The 19791-nt window shown below is 35.4% G+C and overlaps 1 protein-coding gene across 1 annotated transcript; it reads right to left on the bottom strand.

The window, feature by feature from the left end:
* Positions 1–16316: 16316 nt before the first annotated feature.
* LOC143548248 (ankyrin repeat protein SKIP35-like) lies at positions 16317–18996 on the bottom strand. Its single transcript, XM_077039469.1, has 3 exons — positions 18383–18996; positions 17873–18305; positions 16317–17141 (listed from the first exon to the last, which is right to left on the bottom strand). Exons 1-3 carry the CDS (start codon positions 18994–18996, stop codon positions 16347–16349), a joined length of 1842 nt encoding a protein of 613 aa, XP_076895584.1. The 3' UTR covers positions 16317–16346.
* Positions 18997–19791: the final 795 nt, after the last annotated feature.

Here is a 19791-nt window from a genome sequence, read left to right as displayed (position 1 = left end):
AGTTTAATGGTGCTATTCACTTCTTTTCATTGAATACACTACTTTAATGTTCAAATATACGTTACTAATTTATATTGAGTTAGGTTATAACAGTAAGTATAGTTTTTGTAGGAAGGGTAAGAAGTAATCTTTTCCATTGATTTTGAATATGAAGGTTTGAGATTAGTTTATGAGGAAATCAAGTGTGAACACAAGGTAAAGGGTATAAAAGAAATAACACATTTGTTGACTTTCTCTTTCCACATGCAAGACACATGCCAAATTCCCCCATTATTTTAAAACGTCCATAACTTTTTTTTATGACGTTTTTATTGAAAAAAAAATTCACCATGATAACGAGTGTCTTTTTATCTTTCATATGAGTACCATATTGTAATATAAAATTTTAAAAAAAATTAGTGGGTTTCTACAAATTGTGTTTTACAAAATTGTGTTATACAATAGTATTTTTCATTGTGTTTTTTTTTTATTGTGTTTTTTCCATTGTATCTTTTACATTGTGTCATACAATTGTGTTTTTTCCATTGTGTTTTTTACATTGTGTTTTTCATAGTGTTTTTCATTGTTATTTTCCGGACTTTTCTGACGAGGTGGTAGCGGTGGGTGACAGTTGTGGTGGCGGTGGGTGGTGGAGTGGTGGTGGTTGTAGAGAGTAAATATGTAATTAGGTTTTATGTAAGTGGGTTTTTTAAATAAAATTAAGTGGGTTTTGATATTTAAGTGTTAGACTAAGGGTATGTTTGGCAAAGAGCTTTTAGGAGCTTTTAGGGGCTTCAAGCTTCAAGCTTTTAAGAAAAAACTCATACTCAATTAAAAGCCTTGTTTGGTTGAAGGGAGTTTGAAGCTTTTAGGTCATGAGAAAAAGCTTAAAGCTTGAAGCTCCAACTAGTAGCGTTTAGAAGGAATTACAAGCTTTTAGTGTTTTAATTACTTAAATAACCTTCCAAAATAAGTACATTTAATATTATTATTTTTTTAGTTATGTCCATTTTGGTCATTTTATGCATTTTATTAAAAGCTCCAACTACTTTGCCAAACATATAAATATATTTAAAAAGCTACAGTTACCAACTACCAGCTTCAAGCCTCCAGCCAACAGCTACCAGCTAGTTTTCCCAAACATACCATAAAATACCCTCCTTTCTAGCCTTTTTAGGAAAATCAAACTTCTTATTTGAACCTAACCCTATATTTCAATAAATAAATGATTTGTTCCCTACCTTTTTTTTTAATTTTTTAGAAGCCATTTTATTTTTATAAGTTAAAAATAATAATTACAAAAATGTCAAAAATCGTACAAAGCATTTTTTTTTTAAATAGATATGTTTAAAAAGTCTAAAAAACGAACGAAAGCGTCTATAAAAAGTGGAGCTAGAGTCTGAGTTGTCTAAGACGATGGAAATGTCTAAGGCTCAGACGTTTACTCTGATGCTAGACGCTTCAGGTCAATATTTAGGTTTTTCAGAGAAGACGTTATTAGACATCCCTAAGAAGACGTATGTGTAGACGTTTCCTTTGAAAAGTGCCACGTCTCATGAAATAAGTAGTTTATTGGTGAGTCTGGCTGTTAGATAAAGCGTATAAAGTACAGGCGCTTCACCCATGTGTCAGGTTCTGAAGTCCTCATTTTTGTGAAGTCTCTAACTTTTAGACATTTCTTAGTTATTTTGATATTTGGTTATGAGGACCACGGTCATTTTGGTGATTTTCTCGCATCACATCCTCTCGTTGCCTCACTATTGTTGCATCATCGCTAAGGCATCCTCGAGTCACGACATCCACCGCAACTCTATTATTGATTGTATCCTTGATCGTCATATCACTCGCGCACTATATGTTTGGAGCATTTCCAACTCACTACCTATCTACATAGTCATCCTTTAGGAAATCATCTAAAAATACCACGCCATCACATTATTCATTCTCATACCACATCCCTACATTTTTAAGGAAAGCTAAAGAAGATACCTATATATAGGGATTAAGTATTCATCACCACAAATTAAATAAAGAGAGAAGAGTATTCAAACAAGGCAATTGCATGATGGCATATAAGCCTACAAAGGTAGGATGGGAAATAAGATTTGTGACAGTAAACCTTTAAAAAATTATAATTTTTAGTTAAATTATAGGAATTGTGATAATGATAGACTTTTATATACACAGCCAACCAAGTGGGCTGAGCTAACAAAGAGTCATTCAAAAGTTTTGGTTGTCAATATATAAAAATAAACTGATTATGGGCTTTTAATTAATTAATTTGGGTTGTGAGATAGAACTTAAAGTTAGAACTTAGAAGTAGGCATCATGAGATTGGCTCGATGGTCAAATATCATCTTTTAGGAAAAAAAAAATAACGAGTATTAGACTCGATGCTTCATGGTTTTCTTAGCATTAGGTCTAGCTTCAATGACCACCTAGAACATAGTCTACCTATCTCATATAACGGTGTGTCATTATTTTGTAAATTCGTTGTCCATATTTTTATAAAAGTTGGACGCATTTACCTCTCATGCCTGGTAACAATCCGATTGCTTCTCACGCTTGCTGTGAATTTGCTCTTTTTAGGATAATTGGACCATATAATATTATATATATTATATATACATATTTATTTGCTTATCGTCCTGGATCTATGTACATGTGTTTAGGGTATGAATGTGACGCATGGATTATGTGTGGGTCTTTAAATCTATCTTAGGTTCATGTCAATATATCTACGTTGTGTTGTGTTGTGTGTTAGGTTTGATTCTAGATGACTAGATCTATGTGGGCTTTGGTTCAAAGGATTTGGTTTCCTTTGTGGTTTTAAATAATTTTTTTTAAGTATACCTAGGTGTATATTTGGAATTTCTTTTTGAGCGTTTCGATCAAATTCGTGTGTTTTAGATTTTGGCTAAAAAATTTGCTTGATCTACGTATGTTCGAAAACATTTGTTTTTATGTTGGTTTTGAATATTTATCTTGATTCCATAAAGCTTTGATTTGTTTATGAGTTATGTTTAAATTGGTGTAGGTTTGCATGAGGTTCAAGAATAGTAATGAGCAAGTTAATGGCACATAATTCAAAAGGTGGATTATATAAATTGTTCTTGTAGCGATCAAGTCAGTAAATATCATCCCTCGTTATGAAGTTGGTCCTATTTTCATCATATGTTCATGTTTGGTCCTTCGAACATCCGACACTAAAACAACGTCAAAGGGATGACTGACTATATATTAGAATTGGTACTATGTTTTTTTTTGCCATCATACCATATGAAACAAGAAGCAAAGGGATGACTAATTTAATTAGAATTTAGATGATGATTAACAAACCGGATGCAAGGATTTGAGGAAATGTGGATGGAATAGTTTTTTTTTTTTTTTCTTAAAAGAAAAAAGAGGAATGATTTAAATAGTTAAGGTAGGCCACTGATGTGCTTTGCAAGGAAACAAGTGTTATCAGGAGTTTGTTTGATTATATGATATTGTGACAATTTGATAAGTTTATTAATTAACCAATAAAGTCTTTATATATAACTAGACATATGGTCCCTCCATGACAATATTCATTTGGATATTGTGATACCTTACTAATACTTTTCTAATGCCTAATAATATATTGTTTTCTTATTTAAGTTAGATGACGAGAAGAACACCACACGTATACTTGATCCATCATAAGCCACACATATACTTAATCCATCATAAGCCTAATAATATATAATTTTTTATGTGCGTGCTAGAATTTGTCGTTTCGATTTGCAACCAACACTTGACATTTTCGTATTAAATTTTTTGAATATAATTTACTAAAGCATTTAGAAAGAAAGAGTTAGCAGGTAATAATAAAGTGGTAGACAATATTTAGTACGTTTTGACCCGTTCTCGTGTTACAAGTTAAGTAAAATGCAACTCAAATTAACATGTTTTAACAAAATTGGATTGAAATGGCTGATATTTAAACACTGATCATAGCTATTAACTAAGAACTAAAAAATCAAAGTCAACTTTACAACATAAAAGAAAGGTTTTTAGGTCTCTAAAAAGTTAGGACTCCAAATGTTAGGCTATATATATTGCACAACCAAGCCACACCAGTTTGGATGTATATACTTGGAATTCGGTTTTGAAACCAGTCTAGAGATGGAATTGGTTGTGAATTTGATTTGAAGCCGATCTAATCCAACCTAATATGGTTTTCTAGTGTAGAAAAAACAATTCTAAATGCATATGGTTTGAGCCAAAGTGGTTTTGACATTGTTTGGCTCGTTCCAAGTCATTTTTTTTATTTTTCAACTCAGTTTGGTTTGGGCTAAAACCGGTTATGCGCACCACTATGCCCACATATGGGTTTTTTTTTTTTTTTTTTTTTAATTCGTTAGGTCTCGCTAGACATGGAAAATTGGAATTATACGGCAATTCTACGTAGGATATCAAGAGACAATTCTTCTTTACTATTCTTCTAAGGCAAGCTTCTTTGTACTACGTGGAACTCGAAATCATAACCTTTGGGTATTTAAAAGACTTTGCTTTTGTCACTGGACCACCAACTCCGCTATAGTTATGTCATTATTTAGAGAAAGTCTCTTACTAATACATTTATTATTAAATATTACATGCTACAATTCTAATTCCTAAATGACTATGCGTTTTAAATCATGCTTTTTAAGTGATGAATATGATTTTAATCTCAATCCAATTTTAGAATATTATGCAAACTAGATGAATTATTATTTATTATTTTCATAAAATCGTGTTGTACTCACATAATAAATCAACTACATCGAACAATAATAATAGCTTGCACTACATCAATAATAAATGGAAATATGCATACATCAAAATAGTAAACTTAAGTGGCTTTTTATAGTCGTATGAAATCAATTTAATTTGTCATGTAATGATTATGGGTTTAAAAAAATAATCTCACTCGTCACCCACTGCCGTTATGTTGAAAATATTTAAAATTTTATAAATGTTTGTGACATTTTTTAAATCAGAAAACACCCTCCTATTGTTGACTTGTAGTTTTCACTTTTCTTGCAATGATATGGTTCTTTCTTTTAATCTTGATGTTCGACTTTAACTAAAGTGTTTAGACTTCTAATAACCCGTTAAATAAATTAGCTTTAAGTTAACCGACAATGGGCCAATAGAAAGAAGCATTCAGTGAATCACATTCTATAGGTTATTGTTAGAAACTAGAAAGGATATTATATTAAGTTCATATAGATAGAAAGATAACAAAAGTATTATATTAAAATAGTGGATAAGGGCTTAACATTTACATAAGAGGTCACAAGTTTAATCTTAATCTTAAAATCTAGAATAATTACCGTTTTTTATATATAAATGAGTTGCAAGTATATTTAAGTATACTAGTAGGTGTGCCCGCGCGTTGCGGCGGGGATACAACATGTATTCAGTCGGTATGATTTGGTTTGGAGTGGGGATGCTATAGATATTCGATGACACGGGTACGGTTCATGACTGTATCGTAGTTCGCTATAGGTCAATACAAGAGATCTTAGTAGAGGTTTAGTAAAAACAAGACAAATGAGACAAAGAGAATGAGAAGTGTTTAAGGTCAACACAAGACAATTTGAAAGACGTTATTCGTTTATGTCAATCATATTGCGATATACTGTAGAATAATCTGTTAGGTTCCTTATTTATTTATTTATTTATTTATTTTATAGTTTTATTTAAATTAAAGTTTTGGAGTTAATAGCATTAGTATGTCACAAGCATGACATACTTAATCATATAACAATAATAATATTTAAAATAGTTATACTAATAATACTAATACTATTGATTACAATGAAAACAATAATAGAAATATCATAAGTTATAAATAATAAAATACTATTAATAACAGTTTTAACCAATAACAACAAAATACACTTAACTAAGTTTTAATTACTAACAAATATTATAAATAAATTCTAATGAAAACAACAGAAATCTAAATATTTATGAATATGAACTAATTTAATTAATATGCAAATAATGCATTTCCTGATATTTATGTTATTCTGAAACTTTTTACCACTATTGATTATTTAACCTGTTTTAACCATCAGAAGGTCAACAGTTGCAGCTAATTCCACTATACTAAAGAAATGAAAGTTGAAAAAAAAAAGTAAACTATGATAGGTTGTTTTTAAGATAAACATATCAACTAATGCTTAGAATTATAAGAAAATATAACGGTCTATTATGGTACTCTAAAAAAAAACTCATTTCAACCAACTATACTGCCTATAACATGTTTTGACCCTGAGTTAAATTGATACCTTTTTAAGACGGTCGCGTGTTGCAATGGGGATACAACGGAAATTTGGTTTTTGGCACGTCGATATGAGTTTTATTTAAAATGGCAAGAGATTAGATGACTAAAAAGTCGTCGTATAGAATCCACCTAGCAGCGGGTAAACTTGGTTCTGAATAAAATTCATATAAGAACATAGATATTTAGGGTCGCAACGGGGGTCGTTAGGGGCTTGGTTCGTTATGGTACGTTATTATTGTATATAAAATTGTGATAATAAGTAAAATAATATATTGTGTTATATATTAATTATCGAGCTAAGGTCGCGAGTTACGCGTAGAGTTGTGCCAAAAAACCAAAAAAATGCAAAAAATGGAACTTGAAAAAACCGAAGCAAATGGTAAATTTGGTTATCTGATCGATTTCTAATCGCATCCATATTGTGAATTCAGTTCCGTTCGGTGACTGGTTCCACAAATCTTTGTGCCCAGTTTAATTAAATAACTAAATTATAACCGGTTTAAGCGGAAAATGAACCGAATAAATCTAATCAAATGAAACAAAAAGTGCCAAATAAACCAATATCTTGTTTATAGAAGTCCTTAACTTACTCACACTTTGTTCCTCATAAAGACATAGTCATCTAGTCTCGGGCATGTGGTGATGACCCTAACAAAAAAAAAATGAAAACTTAAAAGGAATGAACTTACATATACATTCAAAGTGAAAGCAAATAATATTTATATTATATTTGTTTCTCCATCCATGCCTCATTACCATAATTTTCCAACCTTTACTCGCCTACGCTCTTTAGGCTAAAGCCCCGCATCATAATCATAGCAAATGAATGCATTCAGTTACCAAGTTAGCAATTTACCGTCGTTATCCAAAATAAGTCGCTAAAAAATTTTAAAAAAAATATTACAATTAATTGCTGAAATTACGAACCATGAAATAAGGTATACAATTGATACAATTTGGTGATTTGGAACGTCAATTTGATGCGAAATTGAATACCTGAATAATGGCAGTTGTAGAAGAAAGCGATTAGAGGTCAAAGGAACGACAATTGAAAGGTGAAATAGGTGTTGCGACCTGAAAGGTGTAGGGATTGAAACGAAAGGTAGGCTTATAAAGTGACACTGGTGGTTCGCATTCATCTTGACACGTCTAAAGAACGGAATTGATTGCTTGGCCCGTCTTATTACATTACGTAACCGAAGTGAAATTGATGGTCGCCGGAGTAAGATCGGTAACATGCATTAGGTCGTTGACAGAGCGTTAATGTACATTTAATTTTACGGTGTCTTAAGGAGAGAGAATGGGAAGTTGAAAAGATGCCTATATGCATTAGGACTTTACATATAATATAGAATAATTACTGTTTTTTTATATATAAATGAGTTGTAAGTATAGAATATAATATATATATATATAGAATAATTACCCTTTTTTATATATAAATGAGTTGTAAAGTATATTTAATTAAGATATCATGATATATTGTATCAATTTCTTTCTAGAATAGTTGGTAAGTTATTTCAAAAAATATATATATATACAAGAGCTCCTAGTTCAAATTTATAAATTACAAAAAAAAATAATAACAAAAAAAAACAACAAAAAAACAATATAGATTTGTTTAGAACTTATCTGATTATAAAACCAAGTCACTGATCTGACTGCCTCGAACCAACTTGTCCAACCAAAAACCGAACCGGCCCTATGCACGGGTTCAAGTTGAACAGTTTAACCTAACGATCTAGTCCAGTTTTCAAAACATCAATTTGGTGTAAAAATAAGTTAGGATCCAACATACCAGTATTTTCTATTAATTTATTAGGCCCGTATAGTGAATAATCAAACCAACCCAAGCCAGGCTTGGAGATGAAACCCATTTTAAGTCAGAAGTTTATATGGTTTCAGTCGAATCGGTTTTGATTTTGTTTGTCTTGATCGAACCCATATTTCCAACTCGGTTTGGGTTGGTCATGAACCAGCTTTGTGCATCACTATGCCCATCCAATTTCTTTTTATTTATTCAATAAGGAGTAAAGGACTCACTAAACATAGGAAATTGAAAATATGACAGTTCAACGAATGATATTGAGACATACTAGTAGTAAGCTATGTCCTCTTTATTTTAAAATTTTGGGGTTCAAATCCACTTAAATGCATGTATATATGATTTATTAGAGTAAGTTGTGAGCATTAAAAAAAACATCTATTCTTTAATAAATTGTACGCAAAATTGAACTTACGTCATTATTTAGAGAAAAGTGTCCTCTTATACATATTTATTAAAAAAACAAATGTTAGAATCCAAGATGATTATGCATTTTAATTTATCCTATGAAGTGATGAATATGATTTCAACCTCAAGCCAATTTTAGAATATTTTTGACTAATCAACAAAAATAATGAATTCTTTGTGGAAACAAGTAAACAGATTGAAAACAATAAATTAACTATGTAACAAAGCAAAATCAACTAAAAACTTCCGTAGAACTTACTAGGTATCGAATTTGGCTACGAACTCTTTAGCACTTTATAAAACGTTTGCAATATTTTGAATTCTCCGTAAATGTATGCAAATATGTAACATATATTTGTTTTTGAAGAAGCACGAATCTAAACCGAGGTGTTCAGATCTATGTTTCCACAAGTACGGGTTGTCGAACACACTAAACTTCATATGAAATCAGATTCCAGTCAAGTTCCTGCGAAACAAACTGTGAGACTCGCTACGGGAAGGACAAGACGGGGGTCTTCCCGTAACCATCATCCGGCGTGAGAATACGTACTGTATTGTGAACTACAAAGTACTAGTAATTGTTGTGATTAGTGGGGAGTGAATGAATACCTCATGTCGATGATAGAAGTATTTATTGCCGGGGATGGAAAGGTGATTGATGGAGTTGGCACTGTCTAGGATATTCATTTTTCACCTGAATGGACACGTGTCGTGCGTTTATAGGATATGACAGTCTGGTCATGTTCAGGGCGGCTACCAGGTGTCCAGCTATCTTCCTTTTATTGGCTGATGTCGTTGTCAGGGAATGTTGTGGTAATCTTCTAAAAACAGTTTGTCATGTGAAAACTTCATTCGCGTGAGGTTCCTTATGCGACCCGCGGATACTCACTGGCGGTCCACGGATTATATTGATGATCCGCTGGGCAATTTCTTTAGTTTGTGAGTAGTTTTACTACCTTAATTCTATAGTTTTATATTGAAAGTTATCAATTTTAGTAACATAAATTATATTTTTAACGCTTAGTTCCCTAATAACCAGATTTTTGTTCAAGACTTGGTGACCTACACAAATATGTTATAATCACATTGAAAGACTTAAATCTTATAAATGTTCATGACATCTCTTTAGTCCAAAAAAAAAAAAATCCCTCTTATTATTGACTCGTAGTTTTCACATCTTTTTTTCTCTTGCAATGATGTGATTCTTTTCTTTAATCTCGATGTTCAAATTCAACTAATATGCTTAGACTAATAATAACCCGCTAATAAAGTTAACTTTGAGTTGACCGATAATGGGTCAATAGAAACATCAAGTGAATCACATTATATAGGTTAATTAGTGACTTATATTAGACGGGGTGTAGTGGATTAATGCCAACACCCACGTCGAAGACATATCGGAGCAACAGTCCACGTTCCATTTGTGCCATCCCTTGCTTCTTCTGCTGTTAATGTGCTCAGGCCGAAGCCATCGCGCCTCCTAGTGCGTGGTGTACAACACCACCTCATACCCGAAACCTGCAAAAGGGATACGACGTGGGTGGTAGTGACGTCATGAACTTTTATCCGCTACACGTGGTCTTAACTCAAATAATAAATTAGTATAAATATCCCACTATATAAGTTAACCAAGAAATTGCATAGATAATTATTTCCCTTCCACCTTGTTAATGATTCAAAGCAATACCAAATTCTTTCTAGGCGCAAAATAAAAAAAGTTAATTTAAGCAAAAATCTTGATCCAGATGAATTCGTGTGTGTTCCATTATTTTAATCTTTAAAGATGAAAGTAAAAAACAAAAACCGGTACCAACATGCTTTATTAAAAAGGAATAGAAAAGAAAGAAAGATCATCCATCCATCCATCCATCCATCCATCTAGGTTACCAATTCAAGACAAGTATATATACTATAAAATTCCCAAAAAAAAAAAAAGAAAAAGAAGATTAAAAATAATAATAATAATAATAAGACAGAATTACAAATTTTGTCCTTTAAAATAAGACGAATTACGGTTCGTGTCCTTTTCTAAGTTTCCTTGAAGGCGGTGTGCTTTAAACTTTTTTTTCCTACAAGTTATGTCCTTTACGCTAACTGGGTTAGAAAAACTCTGTTAAATCCCATCACGTGAGAAGCATGTGAGGGTAGTTTTGTCTTTTTGCCTACCCTGCAACTTCTTCTTCTTCTTCTTCTTCTTCTTCTTCTGTTTCTGTATCTATTAACACACACACTTTGGATTCAAGATTCCGACCAAAAATCCAGAAAAATGAACCCAGAAAAATGGTGCCAGAAATTAACGATTTTGCGGCTGAACCGTCGTCTCCGACGGAAATATCGCCGGAGTTTCAAGATTCCGACCAAAAATCCGGTAAAACATACCCGAAAAGAACCGGGTCCAATGCTAAAGAGTTTTTCACAAGCTTTTATCTTAAAAAGAAGAAAAGAAAACAAAGACAAAGAAAAAGAAGTGTAGACAATTTAGACATTCTTTTACACCATTCACAACCTCCGGTCAACACCCACCTCCCGCCGCCGTCTCCGCCACCGCCACCACCACCACCACTACCACCACAATCAATCCTCAACAACTTATTCCCATCCAAAAAAGAAAGACGAAAAAAACACCACCGCCGTCGCCTCACCGCCCGTCGATTACGCCTAAAAAATAGTAATATTGCTTTTGAATACCTGTATGGGATAATTTGAATCAAACAAGTTTCTTCTGCAAATACATATTGTAACACGTCATTCATTATATACATCAAATTGGATGAATTAGGAAACACGAAGCAGTTGTTGGAATCTAAATAGAACATAACAAATAATAATAATAATAATAGAAACATATATAATACCCGATCGCCGATATTGCACCGATTGGTTTCGTCGTGTGCCATGAACTTGGAGGTGCGCTTGACGTAGCGATTGTAAAGCTTGTTATGGAAGAGCCTGTCGACGGCCACCACCACCGACTTCTGCATTTTGTTCGACACCACCATTCCCACCACCGATTTCATTTTCGTCACCAAAACCCTAACCCCCAATTTCGCAGGCAAACAAAACCCTAACCAGTGGTTTATTATTAGAGAGAGAAGTGGTTATGGTGATGGTGTGGTAGAACATAGAGAGAGAAGTGGAAGTTGCAGGGTAGGCAAAAAGACAAAACTACCCTCACATGCTTCTCACGTGATGGGATTTAACAGAGTTTTTCTAACCCAGTTAGCGTAAAGGACATAACTTGTAGGAAAAAAAAGTTTAAAGTACACCGCCTGCAAAGAAACTTAGAAAAGTACACGAACCGTAATTCGTCTTATTTTAAAGGACAAAATTTGTAATTCTGTATAATAATAATAATAATAATAATATAAATAGATGGTTGAAAAATGGTTAACGTAGCGTGATGAGTAAAAAAGGCGGTAAAGAGTATTGACTAGTACCGAAGATATGGTCCAGTTACGACGAACCAAACCAATCCAGGCGGTATAGAAAACCACCACCCACAGTTTCAAAAGAGGAAAGCCCCCACCCGCCCACTTGTTGTGCTATATTCACTGAACCCGACCACCACGCCTACTCTATCCATCTTTCTATGGATATCAATCATCGTTTCACACCCATCTTCTTCTTCTTCTTCTTCTTCTTCTTCTTCTCATTATTCACATCCCCTCATTTCTCTTCTCATTCCACCCACAATTTCCTTCCAAGAAGCAAACAGCTTCTGCCAGGTAATGTGTATCTCATTGTTGATATTAATTGTCATGCATTCATGATTTTGTAATCATGCCCATGGATTTTAACTTTCCTTTTAAATCTGTTTTTTTTTTAAGTTTTTGGAACGACCTTCTGGATGGCCGTTTTCAAATATTTGAATGGTCCATCCAGAAAAGGTTATGAGCCATTAAGCGGAGGTAAATGATTGTTATGAGGCTACCAAACAGCCCCAACTCTCTATGATTAGAGATGAGATGGACCATTTAAATATTTGCCAAAACGTACGGCCTTTTTTGTCTCCACTATGGTTACAACGGCCGTCTGGATTTTGTTCACACGGCCCTATCACCACTAATTTTGAATGTGTAGAAGGCCAATAATTTTCAAAGTTTGATATCTTTATAACTACGGCCAATGTTCAAACGAACTCAATAATCTAATCAATAATTATGATGACGTATGGCAGAAGTCATAACGTTCAGATTGTGGCCAATAATTTTCTAAGATTGGCCCCACTATGGTCGCTCCGGTTTTTATTCAAACTGCTGCCTTTATGACCAATAAAGTGTGACCTTTTTTTTTTTTGTGTTTCATGGATGACAGTTTGACGGTGTGAAATCAAATAAGGCGGTATAGCCGTATAGATATAGCATAATGCTCATAATCTGTCGGTTGATGATCGGTTGGGGGTTGCTTATTTTAGCCTACTTATTAACTTATTGAAAAGTAATAACTTGTTTGGGTTTGCGTTTGGTGTGAGAGTGATAAGTTAATAAGTTACATTTTTGTAACTTATTAACTTATTAAAAAATTATAAGGAGTTTTCATAAAGAATCCCAAACACCCTCTTAAATTCTTAATACCGGCGTTTCATTAATAAAGGTTTATGATCTAACTTATGTCATATGTGAATTACAGGTTGAAAATCTACAGATCAAATCAATCTGACATGCTTTTGAAAATCAGCCAACAACTCTCACCATTAAAATTTAAGTAGATCAATAAGTTTTATGGAAGCAAGAAGAATGAATATGAATATGAATACGAGTTCCCATAAAACCGCTGCTGGCGGCACCTTGGTGGTTCAGCAAGGGCGAAACACACCCGCACAGTACGATAACCGATCATCATCAAATAACAATAACTTAGGAGGAAAAAAGATAATGATGATATCGAAACCGAAATCGAAATCAAAATCAAAGAGCTATTTCAGCATGGAGTCAATGTTGGTGCTAGCAGGGCTGACAGCTTCATTGCTGCTACTGCCACTGATACTTCCGCCTCTTCCACCGCCACCGCTTATGCTGTTGCTGCTTCCGATCTTCATAATGGCGGTTCTGACTGCGTTCGCCTTCATGCCTGCGACTGCCGGTCGACACAAAGTGAAGGTGTGAATGTCCATTTTTTATGGTTAAAATGGTTTGTGTTAATTTTAAGAGATGTAAAGAAGGATTATACTTTTAGTTACTTGCTAAAAATGTTCATTATTTTATTTCTGAGATTTGTAATTTAGTAAAGCTGTAATAAAACTTATATCGGTTAATTTGGTGCCTCAGATAAGCTTTTTGATTGAAAATAAACAACTTTTATAACTTACTAGATTTACTTGTTGAAGATCTATGATTAGATAAAGAGTTGTGATTTATTAAAGATAAAACTTCTTCATTAAATAAACCAAACAACTCAACAAAATAAATGAGTCAGATTTAAGTACAAGTGTTTACATGTGAGTTTAAAAATAAATTATTTTTTTTATAGAAACGAAAAAAACCCAGTCTCTCACTAAAATAGATATATGAACAAGTAAATCCTAAATAAACCCATTTAAGAGCCGTCATCACTTTGGTGAGGTGAGTAGGTGATCAAGAGTGTTACCATAGCTCATCTAAGGGCTTTTTACGTTTGACGTTGTGGATTTGAATCTCACTCACCTATCACATTCTCGAGTTTAAGCATGGGTGAGGCACCAATGAGTGGATTCGCCAATGGTTTAGTCAAAGGTTTTGCTAGCGTTCGTCGTTGAAAAAAGGAGAAGGAAAAAAAACCATTCGAGAAGGTGAAATAATAAGAAACTCAAAATAAACCAATTAAACGATGACATGTAGGCTCAGACAATAAGGGATTACACAAGATCCAATCACCATTATACACGTGTCCTTAGCCGGCTACAACAGACTGACAGAGATTGGGTTGGGGTACGAAGGGGCTAAGTTTGTATTATTATTGCATTTATGTTTATATATATATATATAGAGAGAGAGAGATTTCAATTAAGAACCCCTTTGAGTTTTAAGAACTCGAAAGAACTCAGTGTAACGATTTTTTTTGAATTTTTTTACACATGCGTAATATATGTAAGTTACATACACGTAAAAAAATTACAGAATTTTTTACGTGCCGAGTCGACTTTTTTCACATGTGTAACGGACGTAAAAGTTAGTGTAACCACTTACATATTTATTCTCTCTCCTATTTTGACTTTTTTGTCAGATTTAATCTCAACTACATATTTCAATCCATTTAATTAAATGTGTGGCCTAGAATCGAGTTCTTAAGTTCTTAAAACTCAATATGGTTCTCAAAATATCCCTCCCCTATATATATATATAACAAATAGTTCATTTGGGCTGTCAATGATAAAATATTCATTTTATACAAATTTGATAATTTCTTTTAACGGCAATTGTGTTTTAGAACCCCAAAATATTACCAATGAAAACCACATATCTGAAGCATACAAGTGTTTTATATTTTTAGACCGCAAAAAATGTTATTTTGCTAAGCCACATGCATTATTTGTGGAATTAACTTTCAAATATTGGATCAGAACATTTGTTTTAGTGATATTCACGATTCGGTTTGGCCGGTTTCAATAAAAAAAATATTGGTAAAGCTTAAGGATGTCGGTGGATAAGCATGAGATGGGTTTTAGTAATCATAGTCTCATACATGATTTCATATATGATTTGTGTCTTACACTCTTTACTCGTTAATTAAGTATTGGGTTTGAAGTTGGTATCCGCCTATCCGGTATCCATTCATGTTAACTAAGTAACCCACCGTATGACCAATGTCCGAAACTAGATCTTAACCTCACCTCAAATATGAATTTGAAATGCCAAATACTTAACTACAGTTTTAACGTGCCTATTACTAAAACTAGAGTAAATATTAAATAACATCGCCAGTCCCTGTGGCATGTAAACATTTCAACTTTTATCAAGCATGATAAACTAGGACCGTAGTACGGCTTTTACGTAGCTTGTACACTTTGGTCCTTCAAGTAGAAACGGCTAAATCTCTAATTACCAAACTGTAACACGTCTTGCAACTCTAGTTCAAAACACTTATGCAAAAGCCAAATTGTATGCCACCAAACGTCAAAACCTAACAATGTAAGTCTTAGACTGGCTAAATAGACTAACTTGCTTCAACTTAGACGTTTAAACTTTCAATAGATTTCAACTTATACTGCTTGTTATCTAAATGGTAAAGAAACGATCATGGAAAAATAGGAGCAATACAGAAACGAAACGCAAACGAGGTTAATTTGTGACCTTAGAGAAAAGGGGCGGAAATTGAGGAGAGTACATTGAGTTTTCCCTGAAATTGGTGGCGGGTCAGCCCAACAACTTGTCTAAGGTCACAAATTAACTGTTAGAACTGATCAATCAATAGCTAGGTCCCGATTCTCAAGTTGTGTTGCACACATTTGTTGATCCGATTCGCTTGGTTTTGATGAAAATTTTGGGCCTAATAGCTAACCATGGTCATACATAACTTTGTATTTTTAAACAAAAGCATATTAAATCATGAATGTAAAACAGCTGATTCAGTCTACACAGGCAGTTCCAAGTTCCAAACTTTAAACCGAATCATAAACCATTAAACCAATAAAACCGAACCATGAACCAGACCATACATATTTTAAACTGGCCAAGCCGGTCAGCTTTTTCGGTTCAGAGGGTTTCAACGGATTACGATATATGACCCCCTACCATGATATATGAATGTGTGATTATTAAGATAAGACTGATCATTTGACATACATTCATTAAAAACAGGACCCACAAAGATCCAAAATTTTCTTCTTCTTAAACATGTTTCATTCACCATCATCATTCATGCATGAAGCAAAAATGGAGGAAGATGTTGCTCTACAACAGCCAAAAGCTCTTGCCCCTGGCCCGCCCCCTCCATCACTACACCACCCAACCGCTTAGCCGCTTCCACCAACTGCCCCCTTAGTTGTTGGGACAACAAACACCCACCCGCCTTCACACACTCCCTGTACAGTGGCAGGTACGCTATTGCAACCCTTAACGGGCCGGGCAGATCCATTAAGCATATGGGCGACCCGCCCCACTTCAAGATGCTAACCAGGTTAGAGTAATGGACCTGACCTTGTTCCAACCCGTCTAAGAAAGCCGCCTCAGACCACTGTTCATGCAGGAAGTCACGCAGCTCGGGGGCGACGGAGTCGTCGTCTGACCTGGAAATGGTGTCGGCCACTGCATACGTGGCGACTGGGTCGCCAAGGAAGTTGGATTGTAGGAGAAAGGCGACACCATCGAGGGACCCGCCGCTTCGTTCGCCAGCAGCTTTGAGGATTTCAATGCTGAGTGCCGCCAGGACGTGTTGTGGGACGTGTGGGAGGAGATAGGCGGCGATGTCAACTTGACTGCTGGATGTGGCGGCTGTTAGGGCTAGACAAAGTTCCATGTCTCTGCAGCCTCGTTTGACAAACCATTGGACCACTTGCATGCAGCCCCGCTCGGCGGCTCTCATTAACGGGCCTAAAAAGGCCATTGCGTTTCCTTCTTCCACTAAGCATTCCATGGTGCCTATTTTTCCATAGTGGGAAGCAAACCCCAATGCCAGGTCAACGTCTACATCCAAACTGTTCCTTTGAGCAATCTAAAAAGTCAACTCCCAGATTGGCACAAATACAAAAAGGAGAAAACAAGTAAGCAAAAGAATGAGATGATAAACAAACAATATGTATACAAAAATATATTCAAGTCAAAGTCCTAATATGATCGTTACAAACAAACAGAAATGTTCTTATATATAAGATATTATATATGATTAAGTTTGTGAACGAACCAAGCAAGCAGTGAACGGCTCGTGAAGCGTTCAGTGAAAGTTCGCTTATGTCCGTTTATTTAATAAACAGACAAACATGAACGGGACTTTTTGTTTGTTTAGTAAAATGAACATGAACATCTGTCGTGTTCGTCCATTTATGCTCGTCAGTGTCCGTTTGCTTACGTTCATTTATGTTTGTGTAGGTTCGTTCGTATTTAGGCCCACTACAAATTAGTCAAGTTTTTTTAAATTGAAATACAGCCATCACAATTTAGTTCAGTTTTAATAACAGGTTTTAGACCCAACAGATTGATCGGTGTTATGTTCGTTAATCTGCATACAGTTATGTTGGTTCGTTTACGTTCAAAATACGTTCGTTAATATAGATGAACAAACATGAACACACTCAATTTCTTAACAGCCAAACACAAGAAAGAAGACCCCGTTCGTTTAACTGTTCTTGTTCGATCGTTTGCTTGGTAAAAGTTAAACGAACGAACATGAGCATGCCTCATTCGTGTTTATTCTGCTCGTTTACAAGCCTATATATTTCTGGTTACCTGTAACAATATGCGAACGAGTTCTGTGCTTCCAAACCGTGAAGCTTCAAGAAAGCATTGATTAACATTATCTGCACCGCCTTCAACCAACATGGCTAGCAGCCCTTGAACAGCAGTTGCAGACATGCCTGAAGCCCAACCAGGATCAAAGGAGCTTGAGAAAAGAGTAAGCGGAAAGCAAGCTGCATCAAATGCTTCTGTGAAGTCCTTTCCAGTCAGATGATTGCCCGCTAGATCCAAGAAAGTCTTGAAAGCTGACAGCTGTAACTGAACCTGAACAGCAGAGTTATGGTTAACCCTATCTTTGTTCCCTTGGCAGCGGGAATGAAACCCTATACATTTCAAAGCCCATTCCGTGAACTTCTGGACCTTAGCACCAGCTTCCGCCTTCAAAACCTCATCTCCGTTACACTCTTGTAATCGCTCATGTAAACTGAAAACGAAGCATAACTATTAATTTAATAAAGATTCAATATATTATCAATCTAAAAATGATGTTATAAAGATTACCGTTGTGCCATAACAGAAACAGTGTCTGCAAGGCTCATGGTTCGGCTTTGACAGGCTGAAACACACGACGCCAAGAACGAAGTCCTAAGAGCCGCTCGTGTGAAGTCAGAAGCACCATTGGAGATTATCGTCTTAATCAACCCCGTAATCCCGTCAAGCTCCTGATGGGAGGTCAAGAACCAAATCGAATCCAATGAAATACACAAAGCATCATTAAGCGTTTGCGGATCCGCTAACAATATCAAACTCTCCGCAAGCTCCCAGTCATGAGAACTCACAGCACCCTGATACAACCGCCCCAGCTCAATCCGATCTTGCCTACTAAGCTTCTTCTCTTGACCACATTTCTCAACATTCGTAACTCCCGAACCCGTAGTCAACAAGCTGGATTTGAGTTTACTCCCATCGTTACAAGTACAACCGCCACGCTCTTTAACAACAAGAAGCTTTTCATTTTCATCCCTCTCGTCTGACTCCGACTTGCACACTAAACTTCCATCATCCGGACGATCGGTTTCCATTTCGTCACCCACATCGTCATGGCTTCCATGATTCCCTAACACGAACAACGCGTCCTCGTCTCCCACGGCCGCCACATCTTTCTTCTTATCCATTTCTAGTCCCAATTAACAACTAGAGATTCGTTAATTAACTATCAACAAATCAATCGCTCGAAGCAGCAGCCGAATGCATCACGATATCAAATCCTTCAAATCCTCCGAATCCTCGAAATCCTCGACTCGATCGAATCGGATAATAATAATAATAATAATAATAACAGAGAAAGGAAAGAAAAGAAAAGGAAAAACAAATTCAACCTTGATTCATATCTCTCCACCAACCAAAACCAGATCTAGGTTAACATAGTCTGCAAAGAGAAGCAACAATATAAACTAACCACAAACAATAATAATAAAAAAGTACAAAATAACTTATATTGCGAAAAGGAAGAAAGAGATTGATTGTTAGGCTGAGTGGTGTGGGGCGCTAACCTGGGCGCGAGAGCCCCTCCGCTCGCGCCCCCAGGCGCTAACCGGGCGCGAACCGGGGCGCGAACGGGGCGCGAGCGCGAGCCCCCAGGCAGGAGTGAGTGTGGTCGCGGGAGAAGAGAGAGAAAAAGCTGGTGTGGATGCCCAAAAGAGCCGTTGAGCTCAGAATTAATAAAAAAAAAAACCTTAAAAACCTAAAAAAAAAATCCGCTAGAGCCGCTGCTGGAGCCCCTCCACACCAGGGCCAGAGGCTCCAACACCCCCTTATCCAGTTTCTCTCTCTGCCACACGTCATAATATTATTGGCTGGAGCCCCCACTGGAGTCCCATTAGAGCCCCCACACCCCTTAGCCTTAGGGTTAGGAATAAGGCAGGAAGACTGAACCTGATTGATTGATGGAATGAAATAATATGATTAGC

The sequence above is a fragment of the Bidens hawaiensis genome, unplaced genomic scaffold (assembly GCF_021521415.1).
Source record: "Bidens hawaiensis isolate Kalapana, Puna unplaced genomic scaffold, B.hawaiensis_p1.1 tig00014981_1, whole genome shotgun sequence".
NCBI lineage: Eukaryota > Viridiplantae > Streptophyta > Magnoliopsida > Asterales > Asteraceae > Bidens > Bidens hawaiensis.
Note: the sequence above shows the minus strand (reverse complement) of the source record. Positions and strands in the feature narration are given on the sequence as shown.

Excerpts from the sequence above, each read along its gene's own strand:
- LOC143548248 (XM_077039469.1), bottom strand. The coding sequence starts at position 18,996 with ATGGATAAGAAGAAAGATGTGGCGGCCGTGGGAGACGAGGACGCGTTG. Across the intron at positions 18,306-18,382 it reads GTTTCTGTTATGGCACAACG|TTTACATGAGCGATTACAAG; the intron begins GTAATCTTTATA and ends CTTCGTTTTCAG. Across the intron at positions 17,142-17,872 it reads TCGTTCGCATATTGTTACAG|ATTGCTCAAAGGAACAGTTT; the intron begins GTAACCAGAAAT and ends TTGACTTTTTAG.